Source organism: Diadema setosum, chromosome 18, assembly GCF_964275005.1.
Source record: "Diadema setosum chromosome 18, eeDiaSeto1, whole genome shotgun sequence".
Taxonomy (NCBI): Eukaryota; Metazoa; Echinodermata; class Echinoidea; order Diadematoida; family Diadematidae; genus Diadema; species Diadema setosum.
The window spans coordinates 30,386,670-30,411,689 of NC_092702.1; the positions used below are offsets into that span (position 1 = coordinate 30,386,670).

Consider the following 25,020-nt stretch of genomic DNA (forward strand, 5'->3'; position numbering starts at 1 on the left):
GTGTTGCAAATTCGCTTCGACGGTCATCACTTCATCACAAGCTTTTGCCATCGATGAGACAGTGCAATCCATTACAGACAATGTCTGTGTGAACCTGCCGATATTTCACTGGCTTAGCCCCATTCGTTTTGTTTCATGTTTGTGTAAATGGGTCAGTATTTGTGCTAAACGTGATGTGACAAGATTTGATTCCAGTTACGTTGTTTCAGTGTGCCTCATTCCCATATGACAACACAGTCAGTAAGTCTTTAAAGGCATAATTTACCATTTGCAGATGAAACAAAAACCCAGCATTAGTGCTTTAGAATAGTTCTAAAATGTGGTTTGGGGATAGAAACAACCACTGTAAAAATATGAATCCGTAAAATTGATATTAAGTATTGTTAAATATACAAAACGTGAACAATAGTTATAATAAAAATGTTTCCAGACTAAACCGTCTACAGTTATGGTTTATTAAGAAAAATACAGAAATCTCCTTATATTTTATGCTTTATCGCGAAAAATTTTATATGATAGGATGTTTTGTGGCACAACAGACCTACACATATGCATTAAATGTTGTATCTTGAAAATTTTTTAAATCACTGTTCCCAAAGGTAAACTGGATCTTTAATGATTGCTACATTATTTGGGGAAGGAATTTATTGAGTCCTGTTCATCTTAGACATACACGTACATATTATTATTTTTTTTTTTTGTACGTTTTAACTGGTATAGATTTGTCCTATAATGCATTGCATTCTTTTGGTAAATCCCGTTTTGCAACTGCATAGATGTTTTGTGTTGCAAATTGCTTCGATTGCTTTCAGAGTGGTGTTGGAGGTGAGTTTTCAACATGTGCTGGTATATCGAACATTCAAGGCGAGTCTTTTTTTCTTCTTCAAATTAGCACTGCTTATTGACGTTCAAACCACAAAGAGTTTTTAACAGTAGATTGACAATGACAAAAGCTCAGGGGCAGTTCAGGATTAATTCAATTTAATACTTATGAGGTTAATACTTGTCACAGCCATCGTGCTGCCATCAGATGTTTCAAACCATGATCCTAAACTTTAGCAGAGCTCCTCGAGGAAGATCAGGAGACAATACTCTGCACAAAACATATTTTACAAGGTAGTCCCCTTCTCCCTATTGAAACAAATAAACAAACAAACAAACAAACAAGCAGACTTTGAAATCTGAAAGCTTCAGTGCAGCCATTCATACAAGACAATCAAAAATCCTGACATTGTGGTGTAAGTTGCTGGACGACTGTGCCGGAAACCTCCAGTATTAAAAAAACACCACTGTAAAAACTTGCAAACGGGAATACAAGTTTTCTAACTCTGATGAAAGTTGGTCCTCACTGTAAAGATGTCATGATTTTTGTCATGCAATTTCTCTCCATTATGTTTGAAATACTCTCGGAGGCCGCACAGGATATGTGCTGTGAGCCTGCCGGGTTCTTTTGTTTATGTGAAAGCTGAAGTTGCATGCAGTAGATTGGTGAGCAAGTTGCTTGTGTGCATAATTGCGGCAGATTTGTTTGTTTGTCTTTTGAAACCTGAATGGGCCAGTCAGTATCACAGATTTTAATGCTGTGATACAAATTGTATTTCCCACTATTAAAGAATGAGACTAGAGCACTACTTCCCTCTAAGTAAGAAGGGAGGGAGCTGCAATATCTCAGTGCAGAAGGGTAGTTGGTGTAACAGATATGAAAGAGCGTGTGGTTTCACATCCAGTGTACCCAAACGGGGAAGCGAAAAAAAAATGCCCAACCTCACAGGAAGCGGACACTTGATGACATTCAAAAGTATTTTTATACTACATGTATGAGTGTATCATATTATGAATGAACATTGAAGCAGCATGCAACATTACACCTATCAAATGCCATTAACCAAACACACATTTTGCAGGATAGAACCTTGATATGGAGCTTTCCCCCATGTTTGTTTAGTAGGATTTGAACTTTTTGTGCAGCATACAGAGAGGTGCTACAATGTACAGGTCTACACACAACACACAACGGCCCATGATATGCATTCTTGTGTGCTGTCTTTGTTTGCGTCGGCCATTTGTTTTTATCATGCAGAGTCAATAGTGGACACATGGCCCTGTTCTCACCCATATCAGACATGGATACTTCTTTACAGTTTTTGCAAGAAAGAGTATGGTAATGGGAGTAAAAGACACAATGGGGTAATCTGTGTCATAGTATGCAGGATTCTTACTGGATTTCCCTCCTAAAAAAAGCACCCCCCTCCTCAAAAGAAAATACAACAGCATCCACCCAACAACTACATAAAAACAACAAGAAATACAAAAATGTCAAAGGCATAATTTACCATTTGCAGATGAAACAAAAACCCAGGATTAGTGCTTTAAAATAGTCCTAGAATGTGAGTTAGGGATAGAAACAACCACTGTAAAAATTTGAATCCGTATTATCGATGTTAAGTATTGTTGAATACACAAAATGTGAACAATAGTAATATAATAAAAATGTTTCCAGGCTAAACCATCTACCGTTATGGTTTATTGAGAAAAATACTGATATCTCCTTATATTTTAGGCTTTATTGTGAAAATTTTATATGTTTGGATGTTTTGTGAAGCAATAGACCTACACATGTGCATCAAATGTGATATCTTAAACATTTTTTAAAATCACTACCCCCAAAGGTAAACAGGACCTTTAAAGGTATAGCCTTCCACTGTAGTAAATACACAGGTTGATGAGCTGTAGTCCAGTGTGTTATTATCAGTGTTGGTGGATGTGAGTTATCCAGATAATGCACATGGGAGGTGAACATTCCTCTCTATGTCATCTGTTCCTAGTGTCAAAGGTGTATTGATGAGGAATTTTGTGTGGGTGGCAGGCCTTGATATTTCTTTATATTCTTAAGGTAATAGTCATATTTTCTTTCTGAATCAAGCTTGCATTTTTATGCCTCCGCCACGAAGTGGTGCCGGAGGCATTATGTTTTCGGGTTGTCCGTCCGTCCGTCCGTACGTCCGTACGTCTGTACGTCCGTCCGTCCGTACGTACGTCCGTCCGCTTTCGTTTACGCGATAACTTGAGTAATATTTACTGGAATTTTACCAAACTTGGTCCAAGTATGAAGTATGATGGGGCAATTATTTGATTAGATTTTGGGTGAAATCGGCTGAAGGTCAAAGGTCAAAGGTCAAGGTCAAATCATGAAATTGTATCCGTTTACGCGATAACTCAAGACTGGATGGAGCAAATTTCACCAAACTTTGTTGGAGGATGATGTATGATGGGACAATTACTTGATTAGTTTTTCAGTGAAATCGGACAGAGGTCAAAGGTCAAAAATCAAGGTCAAATCCTAAAATTTATCTGTTTACGTGATAACTCAAAACTGGATGAAGCAGCTTTCACCAAACTTGGTCCAAGGATGATGTATGATGGGACAATTAGTTGAGTAGATTTTAGTGACATTGGCAAGAGGTCAAAGGTCAAAAGGTCAAGGTCAAATGCTGCAAATGTTGCAATTTCCCCCATATCTATGCAATGCCCAAAGGTATTTTCTTGAAACTTGGTGTGGACATGTACTACTGCGTAAAGATTCTCCAGAGAGAGTTTCATGTCATAAGGTCAAAGGTCAAAAGGTCAAAGGTTAGGTGAAAATGTTGCAATATTACTTTTCTCTCAAATGCTTCAATGTATCTTCGTGGAACTTGGTACATATGCATGTACTGTCTGGCAGGGATTATCTAGGGAATTTAGGGGTCATGGGTCAATAGTCAGGGGTCAAAGGTCAAGGTCAACTCCTCAAAATTTTACTATTTCCCTCATATATCTAGTATATGCAATGCTTGCATTATTACTTTCAAAACTTAATACATGCATTACCTAATGGAGATTCTCCGGGAAATTTCCAGCCAGAAGGTCAAAGGTTAAGGGTCAAAGGCCAGGTTTCAATGCCCCCCCCCAAAAAAAAAAAAAAATCTCTTTTGTACCATCATCACACTCTTTCTTCGTACCTTGGAAATTACTCATTGCATAAACTTTCCCAAAATTCCCCAAATATGTGTACCTGCACTCTTAGAAAATTATAGCAAACCCAGTTCAAGACATTTCTGACAAACCTGTCATTTCAATATTTTGCCAGTTATGTGAAACTGTCATGGATCACACATTGTGAAGACATTGTACTATACGCCTATTGGGAGAATCATGCATTATGGCGGAGGCATCAGTCGCCGTAGCGACATTTCTAGTTTCATAATGACATTGATATTCTTTATTTCTCTGCTTTATTTATATTTCATGCATGAGTTTATATTTATGTACTCAGTCATTTGTCTTATTCATTTATTTCAGTTCAAACACAAACCCAAACCTTGTGTTTCACAGGCCAGGTTTCAAATTTGGCATTAAGCTTTTTTTTTAAGATTAGAGTGAAAATACCCATGGTTCAGCTTTGCCTGCAAAAGCAAGCAAATATATACGAACAGATAAACGCATCAATACTTGATGGGAAATTTCTCATTATTGCTTTTCATGCCCATCAATATCTGTTTGCAAGGTGATGTCACGGCATCACAGGCACAATCACCTCATATTGCATCGGGTGGAGAAAGTCCTTGTCCATTTGTGACATCCTCATCAGTTTGCAGCTCCAGTTGTTCTTATGATAATTACCAAGTCCAGCGCAATGTTAACAGCGTGAGAGTATGTATCTGGCAGCATTCTCCCGTACTTTTCTTTTCCTTCCTCTGGAACAGTTTTCACTTTCCTACAATCCAATCCTGTCAAATTATTCTTTTTTTTTTTTTTTTTTGTTAGCTGCACATTAACACCAATGAGGAGAAAAGGCATCCCATGATTATTATTGTTATTATTATTATTTTATTTATTGATTTTTTTTTTTTTTTGGGGGGGGGAACCCAAGTGAAATAAGAGATGTTGAATCAAGGCAAGTCACTATTGAAGGCAATTTCTTTGTTCTTAATTGCTTTTGAAATGTATGTAACTGAATTGTAGTAGAGCTTGCAGTGTTGGTAGAAATGAGGCGATGGCTTTGGGGAGTTTTGTCATCACCATTACCGACACTGAAGTATTGCATCATAGATTCTTCCATGGTATAAATCTGACACTTTCGTCATTTTAAGGCACATGGTACAAATAGTCTGTATGTCATTGCCACCATATGGATAAGTCTGCATGGAATTAAACAGACTGTACCTGTGTACACTTGACTCTACTTCAAATTTCCATTAGATGAGTTTTACTGAGAAAGGAGCTTTTGTTTGTTAAGATCTATGCTTGGATCAATCTCAGTCAGTGCATTTGTTCTCAGATGAGAGCATATCAAATAAAAGCATCGTGTGATGAGAATGAAGAACAAGATACATTAATTGTGATAATGAACTTTTGGAAGTTTCTGTGACCTAATGTGGCTGACATTCCTGAATAATGCTCTTTACATTCTATTGTCTATGATAATCATATTCTATAGATATCATTTTTATCAAATCAAAAAGGAAAAGTCAGTATGTAAATACAGTTCGACCTCGATTATCCGGCCATGTCGGGACTGGCGCTCATCCGGATAAGCAAAGTGGCCGGATATGGGAGACACAATGTTAATGTATAGCTGCCGTCCAAGCTGCCGTCCCAGTGCTCTGGCAGCTAGGCAGGTAGCGTACCCTGCAACGGTGGTGTAATCTATGCTATCCTGCGCAAAATTGTAGTACCTTCTTCACAAAAATAAAGTATATCTTTATGTGAAAATCATACATGTTTTACCTCATTAGACGTTGAGAAACCTATCATGCACATCTTATGAAATTAGTGAAATAGATCCATGAAAAGATGTTAAAGTCACTGTTTTTTCTCAATTTTTGGATAAGAAAAAAAGTCCTTCACTGCGTGAACGCGTCGGGATAGTAGAGATTTCCGGATAAAAGGAGGCCGGATAATCCAGAGACTCCAACTCTCCCGCCTTCGACGGGAGATCTCCCGCCGAAAGCCCATTTTTGCAAAATCTCCCGTTCTCCCGCTTGAGATTTGATTTCTCCCGCCCTGGCTCTGTGTCTCCCGTTGGAAAGGGTTTCTTACTTATTGCCATATCGTATGTTGAAAAATAAGCCTTAGATACTGTAAAACATGATATATTCGCGGCATGAATTTTTCGCGAATTGGAGCCGACGGCCTTTTCAGAGACTCTAACTCTCCCGTTTTCGACTGGAGATCTCTCGCCGAAAACCCATTTTTGCAAAATCTCCCGTTCTCCCGTTTGAGATTTAACTTCTCCCGCCCTGGCTCTGTGTCTCCCGTTGGAAAGGATTTCTTACTTATTGCTATTGTATGCTGAAAAAAATAAGCCTCAGATAGCACCAGAGAGCATCTAGAACCCTAGGAACTTTGTGCTTCGCACACATCAACTTGGAGTCTCCCGTTTGCTAGGGGTTTCAGGCGGGAGAATCTCCAGATCAAAAGGTGCTTTGGGTTGGAGTCTCTGCCTTTTTTGCGGCATGAAATTTTCGCGAACTGCCACTGGCATTAATGCACATAGTGAAGACAAGAACTTTCGCGTGCATTTCAATTTTGCGAATCTTGGCGCTCGCGAAATTCGCGAAATTAAAATGCACGCGAACATTCCTCGTTTTAATAGCACGAGAGAGCATCTAGAACCCTAGACTGGACCCCGACCGCAAGACCGCCCACATCAACTTAGAGTCTCCCGTTTGCTAGGAGTTTCAGGCGGGAGAATCTCCAGATCAGAAGGTGCTGGGGGTTGGAGTCTCTGATAATCGAGGTCGAACTGTAGGTCATTTTCATGGGAGATATTGCTTACAAACACGATTGCCCAGTTTTACAATATAATATGTTTTTACAAGTTGACTGAAAATTTAGAATATATTTTACAGAAGTATTATGAATACACTATGTACATGTAAATAACCACAAGTAAATCATTGTACATTTGTACCTCATTCTGTAAATATTTCAATTAGGCTTTCCACTTTTGACCTTGAGCTTTCTATGAAAAAGTGTTCGAAATTCATAGTAGTCCTGCATACCAGCATTTTTGTATTCACCTCAAGTTTATGGAAAATTTGACAGAACTTCACATTTGCCATTAAATTTACATTGCCACATCACACTGCCACGTTTTACTAGTGTTGATAGTCAGTAAATGTGTAGGCCTTTATAGTATTGTGGAAACTCAGGTGTTGTGATGATTGGGTGGTATGCCTTTCCACTCTAGCAAGGAACTTTATTGTAGACATATCTGGAAACATATTTCATGTCAGTGCAGATATTTTCCAAGTTGAAAGCCAATGCTAACATATGAATTTATGTCAGCAAAACTGTTTATTTGTAGATATCTGTCATCTTTCTATCTCTCCATATGCAGTATATATGCATGGCCTTCAGTAGAGAACAGCTCAAATGCGAAGGTCGATATCTTTGCGACCATGAGGGTGTCATGGTTGTTGGTGTCATGGTTGTTGCATCCAGCTCCCGACCCATTTGTTTGATTTTCGTTCTTGTCTTAGGCTTTAGTTTTTTAATGTAGGTGAAGTAGGATGGATGGCTCCCTCCATGGTGGTTTCCCCATTTTATCTTTCACAGAAAAAAAGAGAAGAAATCAATGGAGAATTTATGGGTCGGGCTGATCATTTTGCTTTGAGATGTGTTTGCAAGCAATTCCAGTCATCTGGGGCTATTTGCTTCCAGTACTCCGTGGATGATCGATATTTCCATGATGCAAGTTTTTGTGTGCCTCCCCTGCTGCCTGAGCGAGAATCTGTCCAACGAAGCGTGAAAATGAACTGTCACTGTAAAAATCTTGATACCTGCACAATCAGTAGTACGGCGAAGAACTAAAGGCCATCAAGTCCTTTTGACTGACATTGGCAAAGACTGGAGAGTGCATGCATGAATGTATACCATTACCTATATTTGTATACATGTATATGGTAGTATGGGTGCATGCATGTATGCACACCGTATACACACAAGGATGTATTGTTTAGCTGTGCAGATTCATAGAAGTAGTTCTACGAATATATAAAGATTCTTGACTTTCAATTAGGCTCAGAACAGATAACACATGCATGAATATGTACATTTTATACATACATGCAAGAGTGTGTCATTATTAAAGTAGTTGACCAATTTATGGACATGGTGCCAGAAATGTGAGAAATTGTAGCATGGGATGTTGATGAATCATTAGCTAAGAATCAGAAAGACATCAATACACCACCAATCTAATGATTCAGCTTGTACCCCTGCAGTTTCTATGCTGATGGTGAATGCCCTATTTGGTAAAGTGTATGGTGATAGTCTTGTATAAACAATCATGACAAGAAAAAGGAAAAATATTATATGAATGTCTGGGCTCTTTGTGTGTAGAGGGTATGTGTGTGATATCAGATATGTTCATCACTTTTGTTGGTACACTTTTTGTGAGAATGCCCTCCCCCCCCCCCCCCCAAGTTATCCTCAGTGCGCCAGGAACGGCAACGCTGGTGGAGGAGGTGCAAACTGCTGGTAGTCAAGTCAGAAAGCCATGCATGGCGATGAGGCAGGAATAATGGATATCAGCACTTAGTCATTTTTAATAAATTACGTGCTTTGTCGGGGTTGGTGCTCTCCAGGAGAGAGTGATAATAGGACTCCAGTGGCTGTCACGTTATTGTTCTTTCTCATCAATAATTCAGAGCGTAATGAATTAAAGGAATTACTGCAAAGGAATTGTCCGTGGCGGTTGAAAACGTATCTGTGTGATTGCCCATCTCCTACCTCCTACAATATGCAACAGGATGCCCATTTGCACTGGCAAAAAATGCAAAAAATATGATCCCCCCCCCCCAAAAAAAAAGAAAAAAAGATGACAATTCGATCTTTGGATCTGTAGTTTACACTGGCAGAAAAACATAAACCATTTTGGGCTTGTTTTCTGTCAATTTTCTTTTGTCCCTTTTGCTTGGTACAACGTATATAGTGCATAAGTAACATGCTATGCTCTTCACCACTTGCTCATGTGATAGGGTGCGTGGAACCCTCAATTCCATGTGTCGGTGCAGGATGTATACCGAAGGAACCGTTCTTGTAACCTTGCATGAACCAAAGTGGGTATTATCACGTGACCCTTTTCATGTCGTAAAGAATGGCAGAAGATTGGAGGATTTTCAGGTTGGGGCCAGATTTTCACATTATCAAGTTCTTCTTGAAAATGCATGGTCCGATTTTCAGCAAACTTGGCAGGTAGGGTCGCTAGAAGGATAAAATAAATATTCATACAAATGGACAGCATGCCCCACTCTGGGGACTCTGGGAGGTGGCCCAGAACATCCAAATTATCAGAATCTTTAAAAAAAGAAATCCGCTACAAAACCAGAAATAATCTGAGTAAACAAAATGTACATTAGTGAGTGTACTTTCAGCTTGTTCCAGACAGATCTTCCTTTTCTCATAACCTTAAAGGATGGTATAGTATTAGTGGAGATAAAGATTTTGTGTATAACTTTTTTGCGAAATACCAAAAACACCACTAATGAAATGATACAGAGCATACCATTCTAAGTGGAATTCAATGTTAATTAGATTAAAATCGGTTTTGGAACTGCAGAGACATCTAAAAGCAAAGTAATACAAAGCGATCCTAATAAAAGGTGGGTTCCACCTTTTATTAGGATTGCTCTGTTTTGGATATCTCAGGCATTTCAAAACCAATTTTCATCAAATAAACATTGAATACCTCTTGGAATTACATTCTTTTCCATATTTCATAACAGGTTTCTCATTATCTCGCCAAAAAAAAAAAAAAAAAATGTTAGAAACATCAAGTAAGGTCTCAACCACAACTATACTATCCCTTTAAAGCCTTAAGGCACCATAAGCATCTTTTTTTATATAAGTGTACAAAATTATTATTATTGTTCTTCTTGTTGTTGTCCCGAGTTTGCTATCCTCTTCTTGGGTAATAGTCTGCAAGAATGTGTGGACGGTAAACTTGCAAGACTCAGGTGAGCGCAAGACCCGCGGGTCTCTTGTTTAACGCAGGTATTTTACCAAATGTAGGAGGACTGAGATGCAGGTTAAAAACAAAACAAAACCGGGTTTTCGCTTGCTATGTAAATTATGCTTTATTTATGAAAGGAATACCAGTTTAAAAATGCACCAGAGTTCTTAATAAAACACCATGTTAGATGGTACAATCAGACATATTTACTGCCATGACCATCTAACTTCATGCCTGTCTGATTTCATCCCAAACTTCATTGCTTCAATTTTTGAAAAGATTCTCTGTTTTGGGGGTAATTTCCGGTTAGAGGACATTTGACATTGCTGAGACCCATTTCAAGTAGATTTCATGGGCTGCATCCTGGCTTATCCCCATTCTGATTTATTGTGGGAATCTGAGTCTTCTCTTTCTTTTTGGATGAGATAGAATGTTTCCACAAACCATGCATCAACAGGCTTCTAGGAATGGAACCTACTTAAAAGAAAAATAAAAGTACAGGAATTCAAATGGTATATCGGGGAAGACAGGTATACTGGTTCTGCTCAGCAAGAGCATTGTTGCGGTTCAAGGTGTTTGGGTGATGAAACGGATGTCCTTTCCTTGCATTCCATGGTTGGATGATCTCGGTGTATTCCTGGAGAGTGCATTGTGACCTGGGAAATAGGGAAAAAAGGCAAATAACATGGTCGTCACCTTGTTAACATGTTGCACATTGCACTGGCATGTTACTTGCCCAACAGCAAGTATTTATGGCCTTGAACCGGTGAGCATATGTAGAGTTGTACCCATGGCGTTGCAGTGAAGTGATCATCTCTTTACGCGCACTGTGATAATTGAAGTCAAATTTCACTCTTCATTTAGGTATGCTGTCAGTCACTCTTTCATTTGTTCATGATTTCATTCATTCATGTATTCACGACATCATACTGGATAACATAACATGGAAATGAGAGACACTGAATTCAATAGCAGCTCGTAGTACCTTGCGTATTGTATGTGTTGCACGAGAAAATAGTACCTCTGCCACCGATGCCCAAGCCTACCAGCCTGGACATACTGTAGTCTGAATTTGGTCTAGAGTGGGAGCTGGCAGAAAAGCATAAATTAATTCCTACATATTATGGTCCTAAATGGTGGTCATGAATGGTTTATCTCTCCTGCCCCCACCCCCACCCCCAAATAACTTGTTGACTGGAAAGAACCAGGATCACCTTGGTGGTTTGTAGGATTTTGATATCAGGAAATGTAACAAGAACTGCAAGTAAAGCTAAACTTTGCATGGGATGAGTTGTGGCATGCCAACAACCGGAGACTGAGCAGTGAGTTTATAAGCAATAGAGTCATGACTATAAACAGCCATATTTGGGGGGGAGATAGAACTGCAGCGCTTTGTGTTAACTCTGTAAGTGAATCATGTGTGAAATCAAACCAGGGAAGAGCATATGCACAACGCACACAGCCAGCCGTGCAAGAAGCAACTAGTGCTAATTCACGTTCAAGCACCAGTGGTTGTCTTGAATGGGGAGCCTTGCCAGGCGCGCATGGGGGGAGCAGAAATCGGGTGTCTAGGGCTTGACCTTGGGGAAGAGCCAGCCCTGGTATGACAGGTTCTAAATAGTGCACTATATAATCAGGAAGGTGCCACCTCCCTGATATACTGTATACAGGTACATTAATCTATATGGAAGCCACCTGATGATGGGGGGGGGGGGGGGCAACTTTATGAAGAACTATGGTCGAGTCAACTGCAGTACAGCCAGTGAGTGTATTTTTCCATGAAAAAATAAATAAATAAATTTCTTTTTTTTTTCTGAAATTTGATCAAGCACGTATAGTGAACACAAAGTTTTTATCTTGAGGCCAAAATATGAGCTTTGCTTTCAAATATTTTTTGTTCTTACTGTGGATAAAGTTTGTCTATAAGCTGAGGTTAGCTGCCTGGCATCTGGACCCAAGTTAGGATGAATATAGAATGGCTAGTGAAATATGGATATATAGAAGATGATGTTGCAGGAATTTGAATTCCTCTGACGACCCAATAACCACTTATTTCACCCATTTGTTCACACACTGTGCTTTCAAATATTGGAATCCAGCTTGAATGCAGTAGTTGTTGCTTTTGCAGGCAGTCCTCAAGCAACCTGTCTGATATACATTTTATTTATAAAATTCAAAATTGTTAACCCGTTGAGGATGGACTAATTTTGCTACAACACAAATTTCCAGTAGACATTTACACGAGTATACTCAGGACTCGTCCTCAACGGGTTCAGAGTGGTCTTGAACAGCAACATGGCAATATCACATTGAACAATATGTTACAACTGAACATTGTACTGCTATATTTGTATGATATGAAGTGTGTATGTTAAAGGAAACCAAAGCCTAGCTATAAATGTGGATCGAGTATTAAAAAGCAGCTGTATAGAACACATCAGTGAAAATTTGAGGAAAATCAGATGATCCATTCAAGAGTTACGAATTCTTAAAGTTCCAGCGCTGTCATTGCTGGATAAGAAGACTACTGAACTTCATGATGTCATTTTGGACAACAATAGAGAAAAATATAAAGAAAATTCAATATTTCACTTTTCTAGCATAATGAAAGCGCACTTGACTGACCTCTTTCGAGAGTATTTAAAGGAGAATGATATTACCTTAACATAAATCAGTGACGAGTCAAGGGAATGTGTATTTTTAACAAAAAATAACATTTCGTGGAAATTTTTACTTTGTATTGTCCAAAATGACATCATGAAGTGTAGTAGTCTCCTTATTCAGAAATGACATCACCAAAACTTCAAAAATCATAACCTTTAAATTGATTGTCCAATTTTCCTCAAACTTTTACTGAGCAATGTGTTTTTACTGATATTGCTGCTTTCACTCAATCCACATTTATGTTTGGGCTTTGGTTTCCTTTAAGCATACAATTGTACAACTACTGTATGTACTTGTATCTCTACACACTGTAGATGTATCTGTGGTATGTGGGAGTGTGTCATCTGGATATTTGATGTTGGAGAGGAGTCTAGTATGACTTTGTGAGCATGTGTTTTCATACAATCTGTGATCATGAATGTGTGACATTTCCAAGTGAATGCATGAGTAAGTGTCATCCGTGCCATGCTATTGCAGGGCGATGAAGGATTCACAAAGTGATATCCTTGACAATAAAGCTGTTGTACAGTGTAAGTGATGTAGGCAAGTGAAATGAGATGTGCATCTCATTATGTGATTATGAGACCACTTGCCACAGCCGAACGGGCCCCATCGAGCCCAATGTCCCCACCCCCATGTATTCAGTGTATTGTCTAGTCAAGAGAGTAGAGAGACTGTAGACGTGAAATGATCTGTTTACCTCAATCTCTGTCCCTCTACTCTTCCCGTCATTCTTCCAGACACGTTTGTACCTATCACTGCATTCAGCTTAAAGTCTTGATATTACACTTTTCTTCTGTGTCATATTGCTGTGCAAGCACTCTGATTTATGTTGGTGTTTTGCCAAGCCTGACTCTTCCGAGTTCAGTTTTGATAAAAATGCTATTGATCTTGTGGTGTTCCTCACAGAATTATCATAAATGTTGTTAAAACGTGTTATAATAGTCTCATTTCTCATGAATTATGAAGCCTGCCACTAAACATTTATTTCTTTATACCACTTGGAGTTATAGATACAATTTGTGCACAGATGAACAAGCTAATTTCTGTTTATTTCCAGTAAACAACATCGTGTAGAAGCTAATCTCTTTTTTTTTTCATTGATGACAATACTTTTTATTGATTGTATAATATAGCAATCTAATTTTTTTCATATCATATTAAAGGGGGGGGGGGGTAAAGTTGTATGGATATATCTTCTTGAATACATCTTTTCCTGGTCATAGCCTGATCTTTGTGTGAAGCTGACTCTCAATATTTCTCTTTCTGTTTCTTTCTATCATCTTCTAGCCCATCAAAGTAAACTGGGCTACGACACAAGGCTCGAGGAAAGACACAACACGTAAGTACACAATCTTCTCATGAATGCCTTCCATGTGGATCCAGTGAGACACGCCTTCGTCTTCCTGAGCTACGATCCACAGGATGTAGATCTTGCAGATGTTGCGATGAAATGTGAAGGACTCGAAGGGGGATGAAAATGAGATCATGAAGTTTATGTTGAAATGAAAGCAAAAAAATTTTTTTTTCACGAAAACCACAAAAAAACTGGGTAGTAGGAGACAATTAACATGGAAGTAATTAATTTTTAGAATACACTTGTAAATTAAGGTTTTGAAGGCATTGTGCCCACATCCTCCTCACATTAGCCCTTTGTGTTTCATACACGTGATTATGGTATTTAAGTGGTGTAAAAGAAATGAAAGGAAACATTTGTCAGTGAATGTTCAGACACCCCAGGATCATCTTGTTGAGTGTGTGACAATTTTATCACTCGTGTTACAGTTCCCATTCTAATTTTTACTGAGGAAGACAAAAACTCTTTTTCCCCCCCCCCCCTTTTTTTTTTTTAAGTTTCTGTTTTGTGCTGCTGTGAAATCAGTACTCCTACCTGACATTTGCAAATTCTAGCTGACCAGTCTCAGTTTGGATAAATTACCACGGACTCCCAACTTGGAGGTTCTTGGTTCAAGTCCCCAAGCTGCAGCATATGTGCCCCTAGGCTTGGCACCTTATCCTTATTGACTGGTCCTTTGGAAGGGACTTACAACTAATGAGCAGTTGACTGATTCCTGAGTTGCCACATGAAATAAATCCAAACACAAGACCCAATCATTTGTCTGCATTTATTAACTTACTTCTGGTTTAGAATCAAAGTTTCCAAATGACTTTATTAAAAGTGAGCAGTTTATAAACGCAAAGTTGATTTGATTACGGAGTTAGAAAAGCCTTTCTGAAATGCCGAAAAAGTGCAATCTCAAATGTGTTTTAGCCAGATATACGTGCCTGTAGAGGTGATAAACCCAAAGTTATTGTGAGACGCATTACATATCTTGGGCCTTTCCTTGCAAACTACACAATATTGGCTCCGCGGATCAAACAGCGCAGTGGAGCTGCGCAGTGACAAGGAGTTCCACTCGACTCGCGGGAGAAATGATAAATGGCAACAACTCGAGAAATGCGATCCAAAATGCCTTTGCAAACATGTTTTGATAGTGGGTATTGAAACGTGTTTCAAATATGGGAAAGATTTTTAAAGATGTAGCCCTTGAGAAAATGTTAGCAAACTCTCAGTGGTGTTCAGTCCCATAAGAGAACATCAAAAGCCTGCGTGATTCACAAAATACTCTTGCCTATTGAAATGCATGCAACACACAGTTATCTCCGTGATTGATCTTTGGGCCCCTTCCCATTTTGGATGTGACTGAAAGTTGGCAGGTCTGCCTGTACAGCTGAGAGGTTCAGATCATGTCCATATGATATGATGTCATGTGGGTTACCATGGTACTTGACATTCAAATGGTCATAACATTTTGAATATTTGTAAGAAATTGATCAGTCTGTCACTGAGCCATTGCTTTTTTACACAGCGCTTGTTTTAAATGAAATGTACAATATGTATCTCTTGGTCGGGCGCCAGTCGCCTTTGAATTAATGCATGAAGCAGCCAATCTGTGCTGTGTATTACTTTTGATGGTAGGCTGGGGAAGAGGGAGGGATGGGTGGCTATAGACTGAAGAGCAATCAATACCTGCACAGATTTATAAAGAATGAAACAAGATACTGAATTTCCTTCAATGTGGCCAACTTTGATATGGGTTGTACCAGCATTATTCTTAGAGTGCAAGGGGAAAGGAGAAGGGGGGGGGGGGGGGGAGTGGAAGGGGAGAGACAAGGGGAATAGACAAGAAACCAGAAGAAACAATTGTGGCTGCATGCAAATTTTCTATCAAGCAAATGTGGACACCATCCCTAGAGAAAGCAGCTTAGTGGGCAGAAAGCCTGGCTTAGCTGTTTTCCCGTAGGACAGGAAGGACACCAGGAGTATCATGAATTAGAGATGCAGTTAGTGTGTGCATGATTTTGTTTGATATTGTTTTTTTATCCATTTTGTTTTGATGTTTATTAGAATCTCAGTTTTAGTCATAGCATCATGCAAGTAGATGTGTATGAAACACAAAGAGCTGTTAAATGTGAGGAGGATTTGAACACTTGGCTGTGGATGGAAGTTTGGATCTGCGACGTGTACAAATGTGTGTGTGTGTGTGTGTGTGTATCGGTTTGTGCTTTTTCTCTCTTTGTGCTAATAACATTAAGCAGGGGTCACAAAAGCCATGCTATACAGGTATGTTCAGATTTAAATCCCAGAGCAGGACATAGTAAAGGATAGTGAGCGGACAAGACTTTGCCCAGAGTCTGTAAGGGCATTGTAAAAAAGGAAGCATGTTCCTGGTTGCCATGATGGCTTTTTGGGCAAGCACTGTCTAACAGAGAAATGCCAAGTCTTTCTGTTAGCCCTTCCGTTATAGCTAGATTTCCGTTGCCGTGGGCAAGTGATGCCGTGAATCAGTTTTCCCCACAAAGGCTGAGGTAAGGGTGCCTGGTTTTATCAGCACAGGTCATTTTTAGACATGTGTAGTTTAGATAACATAATCATGTATATCATATATAAAAACGCTTCACTTGTTTTCCAGTAAGGTTCCCCCCCCCCCCCTCACATGTGACTGGGGTTGAAGAAATATTGTAGGAAAAACTGTCAATTCATGCATTTATTCCATACCCAAGATTAATCAAAATTCAGATCAACACTACAAGTCCAAAACCTTCAAGCCACACAAGTTATATGGCCCTTTCGGATGAGAAAATATTATGATTACAGGGGAAGAAATCCTTTCTAAGTTTGTGAGCTGACCTGGTCACTCTGAAACTACTGGGTACACAGTCCTAAACATTTTTATTCCCTCCCCTGAAGGGTATCGTAGTTATCATTCTAGTATTGCTCATGCCCCAGGCAACAGAGACATTGAAACAGATACTTTGGAATCATCGAGAATATAATAGGCAAGGAGTGATTATTTTACATACACTTCATAAGGTTAGTAGCAGCGCATGCACACTGCCAAACAGAATTGACAAATACCCCCCCCCCCCAATCTGAAATGTTGTACAGTATTCATCGCATAATCGGGCATCTGATAATCGGGAACCTCGCTTAAACGACATACGCTTCCCAGAAACATTTCCAATGCACGTTATTTTCACTGGATAATCGGGCGGGGACCTCTGATAAACGGGACAATTTTTCTTCAAGCGATCTTTGATTTTGTTGATATTTTACACAAAAAATCTACCAAAATACCACAACAATATTTCAAAGATTCCCTATCAGTTGTTGTTTACATCAAACTTACAAAGCAAGCTTCGGACTGGTGTGTTTTGACTTCCGTCCGTGCATCCAGTACACGTACATTTCAGCTCGCTGCCCGCCTTCGCTTTTCTGTACATGTGTATTATGGCGAGCTAGATCGCTACATATTGACAACACATGTACAATGTACAGTGCAGAGATCGCGGCAAGTAAAACAATCAAGCCGTGATGATTGAATGATTGAAGGACTTTTCATTGACGTTCCCACATCAGTTCTGGGTAATCATTTCCCATGGTCGTGGATATGTATTTATACAGAACGCCTACGTGTCCAAGAATTTTACGAATGTTTAAGAAAGTGCTAGCTTTTCATCCACATATTTTGTGTTCGAAGAGAGGTGACAGAAGAAGAACCAGTTGCGATTACTCTGCAACACTGCGAGAATGCAGGGAGAGCTAGAGGGTCGCGCCGAGGGGTAGCGTGGTTGTGTATTCATGTACATGTACAGTACGTCAGTATGCATGCGTATGTGTGTGTGTGTGTGTGTGTGTGTGTGCACTACATGTACATGTCGTATGCCATTAGTGTATGGTGAGTGCTCATCGCGAAATCGGGCACCTCGCTTAAAGGGGCCGTGTTTGCTACTCCCAACCTGTCCCGATTATGCGATGAATACTGTATGTCTTTATCAAGAAATCATGAGACTCTTGCCTGTTTCATATGTGTGTTTTGTCTGTAGATATGGTGCCATTTTTGTCTTCCATTTTCCTGTAAGCTCCTGCACAAAGGGTGTAGCCCCCTTTCAATGACACTGGTGTGAAATAAAGATAATGATTGTGGTTTTGTGAAATGGAGAGGACGGAGCATTGTCAGTGCAGTTAAGACCGAGTCATTTAGGGATAATTCCCTTTGGTGCAGTGGAGTTTCAAGGCTCTTCAGGTCTGTGTGGTCGGTTGCATTTTAGTTTCGTTGTTAAAGTTATCCCCTACCATGTTACGCAGGATGTTTATTTCTGTCCTCCCTCTCTCTCTCTATCTTTCTGCTTCTCAGACAAAGATTGTTACCACATCTGACTGGAGTCTGTACGACAGATTGCTTTTTGAATTTTTGTTAGTTTTTTTTGGTGAAAAAGAATTACAGCCATGGTCTGAAAGAAAGGCTATGATATCGGTGTATATATTTCTATATGCCGTCAGTGTGTGCAGAAGGTTGCATGCCACTCGCTGTACTCAGAGACGCATGCTGTCCTTAATGGCACTTCTCTTGATGGGATGTAATTTACAAATTACGTTTGAGTAATCAGGCCCCGATCTCGTTGTCGTCGCAGGCCGCGGCTGGCCGTAACAAATTGTGTCGTCGGCATATCATTGACTCGTCTTTGTTGCAATATCTGTTTTCAGCCCGGCCACTGCCTCCCCAGCATCTGGGCCAGGTAGTAGAACAGGGCTCGGACACGAAAGAGGAGGGGTCTGTCATGTAGGACGCACAGCCCTAGTATATTCCAGTAGTTTACTTTACACATGTTACATGTTTTTCATTTTGAGCTTTGAAAGATAAGTTGTTCCATGAGAGTAGAATGCTGTAAAAGTGGACATTTTCGCACATTTCATGCAGCCTAAAACTAGCATTAAAAAAACCCCACGCAAATATTTTTACATGCCACATATTCCAGTGATTAATGTCTTGATTCCGCAAAATGAAAAAAACATGCGAAATTCATCTTCCCCGGTCGAGTGCGAAAAGTTGCTCACGCTGAATTATCCACATTTACAGTATATGCCGGAAATATGTGATGTTCACCCTCAGTGGGCTATGACTAGTTTCTATTAGGTGATAGTTAAGAATAACATGGACAGAGTGGTGATATTAATCAACATATCGTGAGAAACCATGCTGTGCTCATTACAGAATGTGTGTATGTCTAGAGTGAACATAATGTACCACAAACTCAATGAATTAGAGAAGGATTTTATCGTTGAAATGTAGTAAAGCTGAGGTACGTCTAACGAGAAGGAGTGATACGTGCACGATAGTAGCAACAACATATGCACACTAGTATCATAGGAAGGTAAAACAGACTTTAAAACGGGGAAAATTGTCTTTGTCTTTGTTTAGTAGAAAGGACTTACCCATCTTTTGAAGGCAATAACTTCTACTCATAAGGTATATTATGGCAGAGCAAAGTGAATGTTCAGTCGGGAAAGTTCGACAGTTCCTTGTAGACAGGTTGCACCGTCGCCTTGCGCACCCCACCCCTTTTTCACCGCTTGTGTACGACGACGCTTATTATGCAAATTTATACATTAGTGTATTCTTCAAACAGATTTTTCGTATGATCATTGCGTCCCATTACAAGAATGTATTGGGTTGTGTGCTGTGTATGTGTGTGTGATCTGTGAGTGTATCTCAGCATATTTGTTAAGACTCCTTTATTATAACTTACTTGTACTTCAAGGGCAGTTTTCCCTCTTTTTCTTATATATATATATATATATATATATATATATATATATATATATATGTGTGTGTGTATGTGTGTGTGTGTATGTGTGTGTGTGTGTGTTTATCTCTCATTTAATATGTCTTTTTAATTGATACAACCCTGATAACATATTTGTTTTCCTCATGGCTCCATTGAAGACAGCGAGATTCAGTTTTGGATGTACATACCATTGCCAGATTTTCAAACTGATTTATCATCAAGGTTTGTTTCTGCTGGTATCTCACATTTACGCAGTGATTCCAATGATCAGCCGGTCTCCGCCAAAATATATTGTCATGTAGTTTGGTAATATTATTTGGTATTGGTAGTATTATTACACGATTGTATGTTCTTCTATCAGTTCTACTGCTTGCGACTGAATCTCACAATTTTGCAACCGATTTCTCTCCATTGTCGTGCTCTTTTCCGACTCACAGACCACCATCATGTATTTGTGGGAGACCTGGTGCCCGACATGAAGACGGCAGAACTGAAGGCCCTGTTTGACAAATACGGAAACGTCACGTAAGTCTCATTTTTGCGGCGATCTCTTGTGCGTAGAGTGCTTTATCCAAATCAGCTACACACAATCATCGATTGGTCAATACTCTTATTTTGTTAGGGTGGACAGCTATGCATAAATATAGGATGAAATCCCATTCACATAAGTTTTGATACCAGTTGCGCTTTGAAAGCATTTAATAATTTTTTTTTTTTTCCTGGTAAATTCTTTTTCCCTGATTATACCAACCCCTTTAACTGCTCTTGATTTTGATGTCATGTATGTTTCATTTACCAGATGTAATTTGAATTGATATATTTCAGTGTCAACTTGTTTCCCATTTTTTGTTGTGGCATAAAGTAATGTTCCTAGTGGTGTCATGTGAGGCAAGCCATTGCTGTAGGCTTGATTTGCATGAATGAAACCAGATTATTGGCTTTTGCAATACAGTGGAGCTACAATTGTATGGTCTTGCAGACAGCATCCAACTTCAGAACCCTTTTCAGGTTTTATCAAAGATGTCATTTGTTATTTTATCAGTGTGTGTCCAATTTCAGCCCAAACTACACATATCAGAAGTGGTGGGAAGTGAAAGTTATATGTTTTTCATTATTATCAATGGAATGTACTTATTTTTCATCAAGTTGTATGAGAAATTCTGATTAGTCAAACTAGTGTCATATTTTTGCCATGTAGTTCAAACATTATAGTGTAAGTTACTAACAATTCAAACTCTTTCCCCACATACATATCATTAAAAGGTAAAAAAAAAAATGCTAGGCAAATCTTGAAAACAAATTACAAAACTATAGTGTTTTACTTTGAAAGTTTGTCATAGTTATGACTACTACCATATTGTTATAAAATCATTAGAATGTAAGCAGAAATGCTGCCAAAAAAAAAAAAAAATGAGCAGAGATTAACCTAAATTGGCCCAGTATGAAGTATCAATTTTGCTCACACATTTCTGTTTTTACAGTAACTTTAAATAGTAGGCCACTTGCAAACCTAGAACACTGCCACCAACTTACATGAAATTTGTTTCTCTTATAGCAACTGAAGATGCCGTAAGCCCCTTTAAAAGTCTTGCAGAACTTAACCCCAAATTTTGTAATGCTGTTGTTCTCACTGATCTATGAATATGTAAATAGCATGAGCTGGAATTTGACACACAGTCGCCTGCTATCAGTCCTTGAATGTTTTTTATAGAGAGGGCAAGCTTTGTAGGCGAGGCCTTCTCTTCATTCAGAGTGATGTACTCTAAAAGTGGTTTCTTTCGCGTACAGATACTTTCGCGTTTTCCATTGGTGCCGACTTTTTCGCGTGTGTTTAAATTCGCGGTTAGCAAAATCTGTGTGTGTGTTGACCATCAATACCATCATTACCTGCAATGCGCGGAATATTTGTGTGTGCACAACGGCGTTGTAACAAGCGGCGAGTTCAAAACATTTCCTTGCGTGGTTAATTTTGCGCGACTTTTCAAAACATTTTCGTGTGATGTTAAATTCGCGGTTCAACCTCAAACGTGAAAAGCGCGAAAATAAAAGCACCGCAAAAGAAACCACTTTTACAGTACAATACTTTTGTAATGTCGTAAGGAAAGTGGTCCACATAAAACGAGAAGGGTGCATACATAGTCAGTCACTCAGTCAGTCAGTCAGGGAGGACAAAGAATATTATATTGCAGTGACTCTATTCAAAGTGCACACCAGTCCAACTCTTCAGCTGACAATAGAAATTTTCTGCTGGGGGGAATGAAAAAAGGGAAGGGAAAATACCCTGGAAAACTACCCATCACCATCACCATCACCATCTCACAGCTGATTTGACAGGCTTTCATGCATTAAGGGCTGAGCCAGCTCAGTGGAATTTTCTCAGTACGACGGCACATGCGGGAATATAGTAATAATGAGCAATATATGGCCGCATCAAATCAATATCTGCTTGATTTGGTTTGGGCATTATTTGATGTCAATTTGCTCTGCAAATCATCCTTTCATTGTGAGGTTGTGAGAAAAAAAAAAATAATGGTCTCAACATTGCTCTTGTTTTTCTCCACAAGTGTGATTTCTGCTTTAGTTGAAAGAATTTTGTGCATGGAATATAAGGATGAATTCCATGTTGTGAGTTAAGCATTGGTAAAGACACCATGCTCAAATTAAAAAAAAAAGAAAAAAGAAGATGAATGTAAACAAAATGCATTTTCATTTATCATCACGATACTGTAATCATGTGGAAATCTGTTTGAGAAATTCCCACAATGCAATTAGTTACTCTGGCATTCTGTAACTTGTTAAAAAATGCATACAAACTCCTTAAGTGCTCCCCTTCCCTAATGTATATTGTGGTGCACCAAAGACTTCAAGGAAATGACCTAGATTCTAATTTGATGTCACCTTCAAAACAAGCCTACAAAAAAAAAACAACAAACAAACAAACAAGCAGACATGATGAGCAATTGAGATGAAATAGATACAGTGGTAAAGGCTATGAAGTGACCGGCGTCAAGTAGACAAACAATTTGCAAATGCTTCTGAAGTAGTTTCTTTAAAAATGTAATCAACACCTTGTCCATTTTTGTAAGCACATCAAACCTTTCCACCCATGATATGACAGCCCCCCCCCCCCAATACCTCTCACCTGACTGTGACATGAAAGTCTGTGCTCATGAAATCAAACAGAAAGTCATTTTTTCTTCTTCTTTTTTTTTTGTCCACAAATGTGAACTTGGCTAGCACAAGGCAAGCACTGGAAGATCTTCCCCTGCACAAATTGTGGAGTAGTGAGCACAAACGCACCTCAACAGCCTTTGCAAAAATGCAGCTGTCGCAAGTGCCAAAAATCCCTCTTTTTTTCTTTTTTTTTCAAGTGCAATTCTATACATGTTTAAATTGGCTGGGATGAAAAGATCAGAGTAGAAACAAACAAACAGTGGGTGAGGTTCTCCAGTATTGGGCTTAAAAGTAAGAAAGTTATGGAACATCAAAGTTTCAGAGATTTTTAGAAAATTAGTAGCAAGCCAGTACACAAAGTAAATAAGGTGGGGATGACAGGTATAGGCCTCAGGAGTCTACCATTGACCCGCATACACACATATCTTTGCTGAATTCCTTTTCCTTACACAAAATCATAAGGAAGGACCAAGTACTCCACATTCAGTTATTGCTATGTTGCATTATCCTACATGTAGCACTTTTGACTTTCAGGCGGAAAGAGTTGTAGTTCATATATTATCCACTGAATAAACACAATTTTGTATCCATAAAACCTGTGGGAAAGCTTTTCGTTGGTGACATTGCTTCAGCTGATTGGCAAAAATGTGGTTGCTACTTATATTCCTGTTACTTAGGTGAAAACATATGAACTTAAATTCCACAAGTTTTGTGTCCAATTTTGCTGAAACCTCTCTCTCTACAAATTTTATTTATTCAACCATTTATTTTGTTATAGTCTTCATCTAATGTCAAACTCTTTTTCTAGATTGCTACATGTAGTATATGCTTGCAGCATACTATACTTCCGTGAAGTCGTAGGGCAGTGTTCATTTAGTTGCAAAAAATATGCAAATGAAGTTGAAATTACGATGTTTAGTGTTGATTGAATATGTTGCCAAGATAGAGGTTAATATTGTTGTGTTGCCGTTGTTCATAAATGGATTAGTGCTGCTTCTGTTTAGTTTGTGGGGGGGGGGGAAGCAAATTTCACTGTTTGTTCGGTGCATTTTGTTTGTTTGTCATGTGTTGTGATTTTAAGATGCACACGGCAACTTTGTAATTGTGTTGTCTATGTAATACCACGTGAGATCTGTAATTTAGAAATGACTGACAATAAGAGAAAAAACATGAAGTCTTTAAAACATTTTTAGTTATTTTCCCCATATCTCTGCAATTACTGAAAGTATTTTCATAAAACTTTATGTACACATGTATTACTAGATAGAAATTCTGTAGGAAAAGTTTTGATCGATGGAGTCAAGAAGGTTATGTAAAAATACTAAAATATTAATATTTTTCCATATCTTGAATAAAGCTCAAAGTATTGTCATAAAAACTGGTATTGGTCCATACATTGTGTGACTACCAGATAGTGATTGTTATGCCAGTCATATGAAACTGTTGTCTCACACAGGCAAGATGTACTGTACATATCACATATATACCTATTGGGAGATAATACGTTACAGTTGAGATATTGTACCAGTTGCTAAGCAATATTTCTGCGCTCTAGTTTGTTCTTCTGGGATGTCTTGCACTGAGATGGGAAATATATTGAGCTTCCTACTGGTATCATGCGATCTCTACTCCAAAACTATTCTTAAGTGATGAAATATCTTTTATTTTGCAATAATTACAAGGTGATGTTCCACATTCATCTTGGCATGCAAGAGTTAGTGCCTCTCCATATTCTGAAGTAACACTTCTTTCTTGGCAGGGGTGGTCTGATACTGTTTTGAGTTAAGGATCATTTGAAGGCTTGCACGTAGTATCTATAGGAATAAGCCTCAGAATTGTTCAAAGGTAGGATGCTTGATTAATACAAGTATCGGTACCTTTTCTATACCATACTTGTACAAGCCATGTATGTGGCATATAGATATGTGAGGAGGGTGCCAAATCATGTAATTTGTGTGTTATCTGTTCAGTTTGTATGAAAGTATGAATGTTGACCTGTCTTCTAATACCTTACCACACGGATCTTGGGAATTGAGATAGAGTGGGGATCTTAG

At 38.8% G+C, this 25,020-nt stretch overlaps 1 protein-coding gene across 1 annotated transcript in view; it reads left to right on the plus strand.

Annotated features, from left to right (window-relative positions):
* LOC140241350 (nucleolysin TIAR-like) overlaps positions 1-25,020 on the plus strand; it is a 105,201-nt gene that overhangs the window by 60,404 nt on the left and 19,777 nt on the right. Inside the window, exons 4-5 of the mRNA XM_072321085.1 lie at positions 13,952-14,003; positions 20,230-20,317. Coding sequence (XP_072177186.1) covers positions 13,952-14,003; positions 20,230-20,317 — 140 coding nt within the window. The remainder of the gene's footprint in view (positions 1-13,951; positions 14,004-20,229; positions 20,318-25,020) is intronic.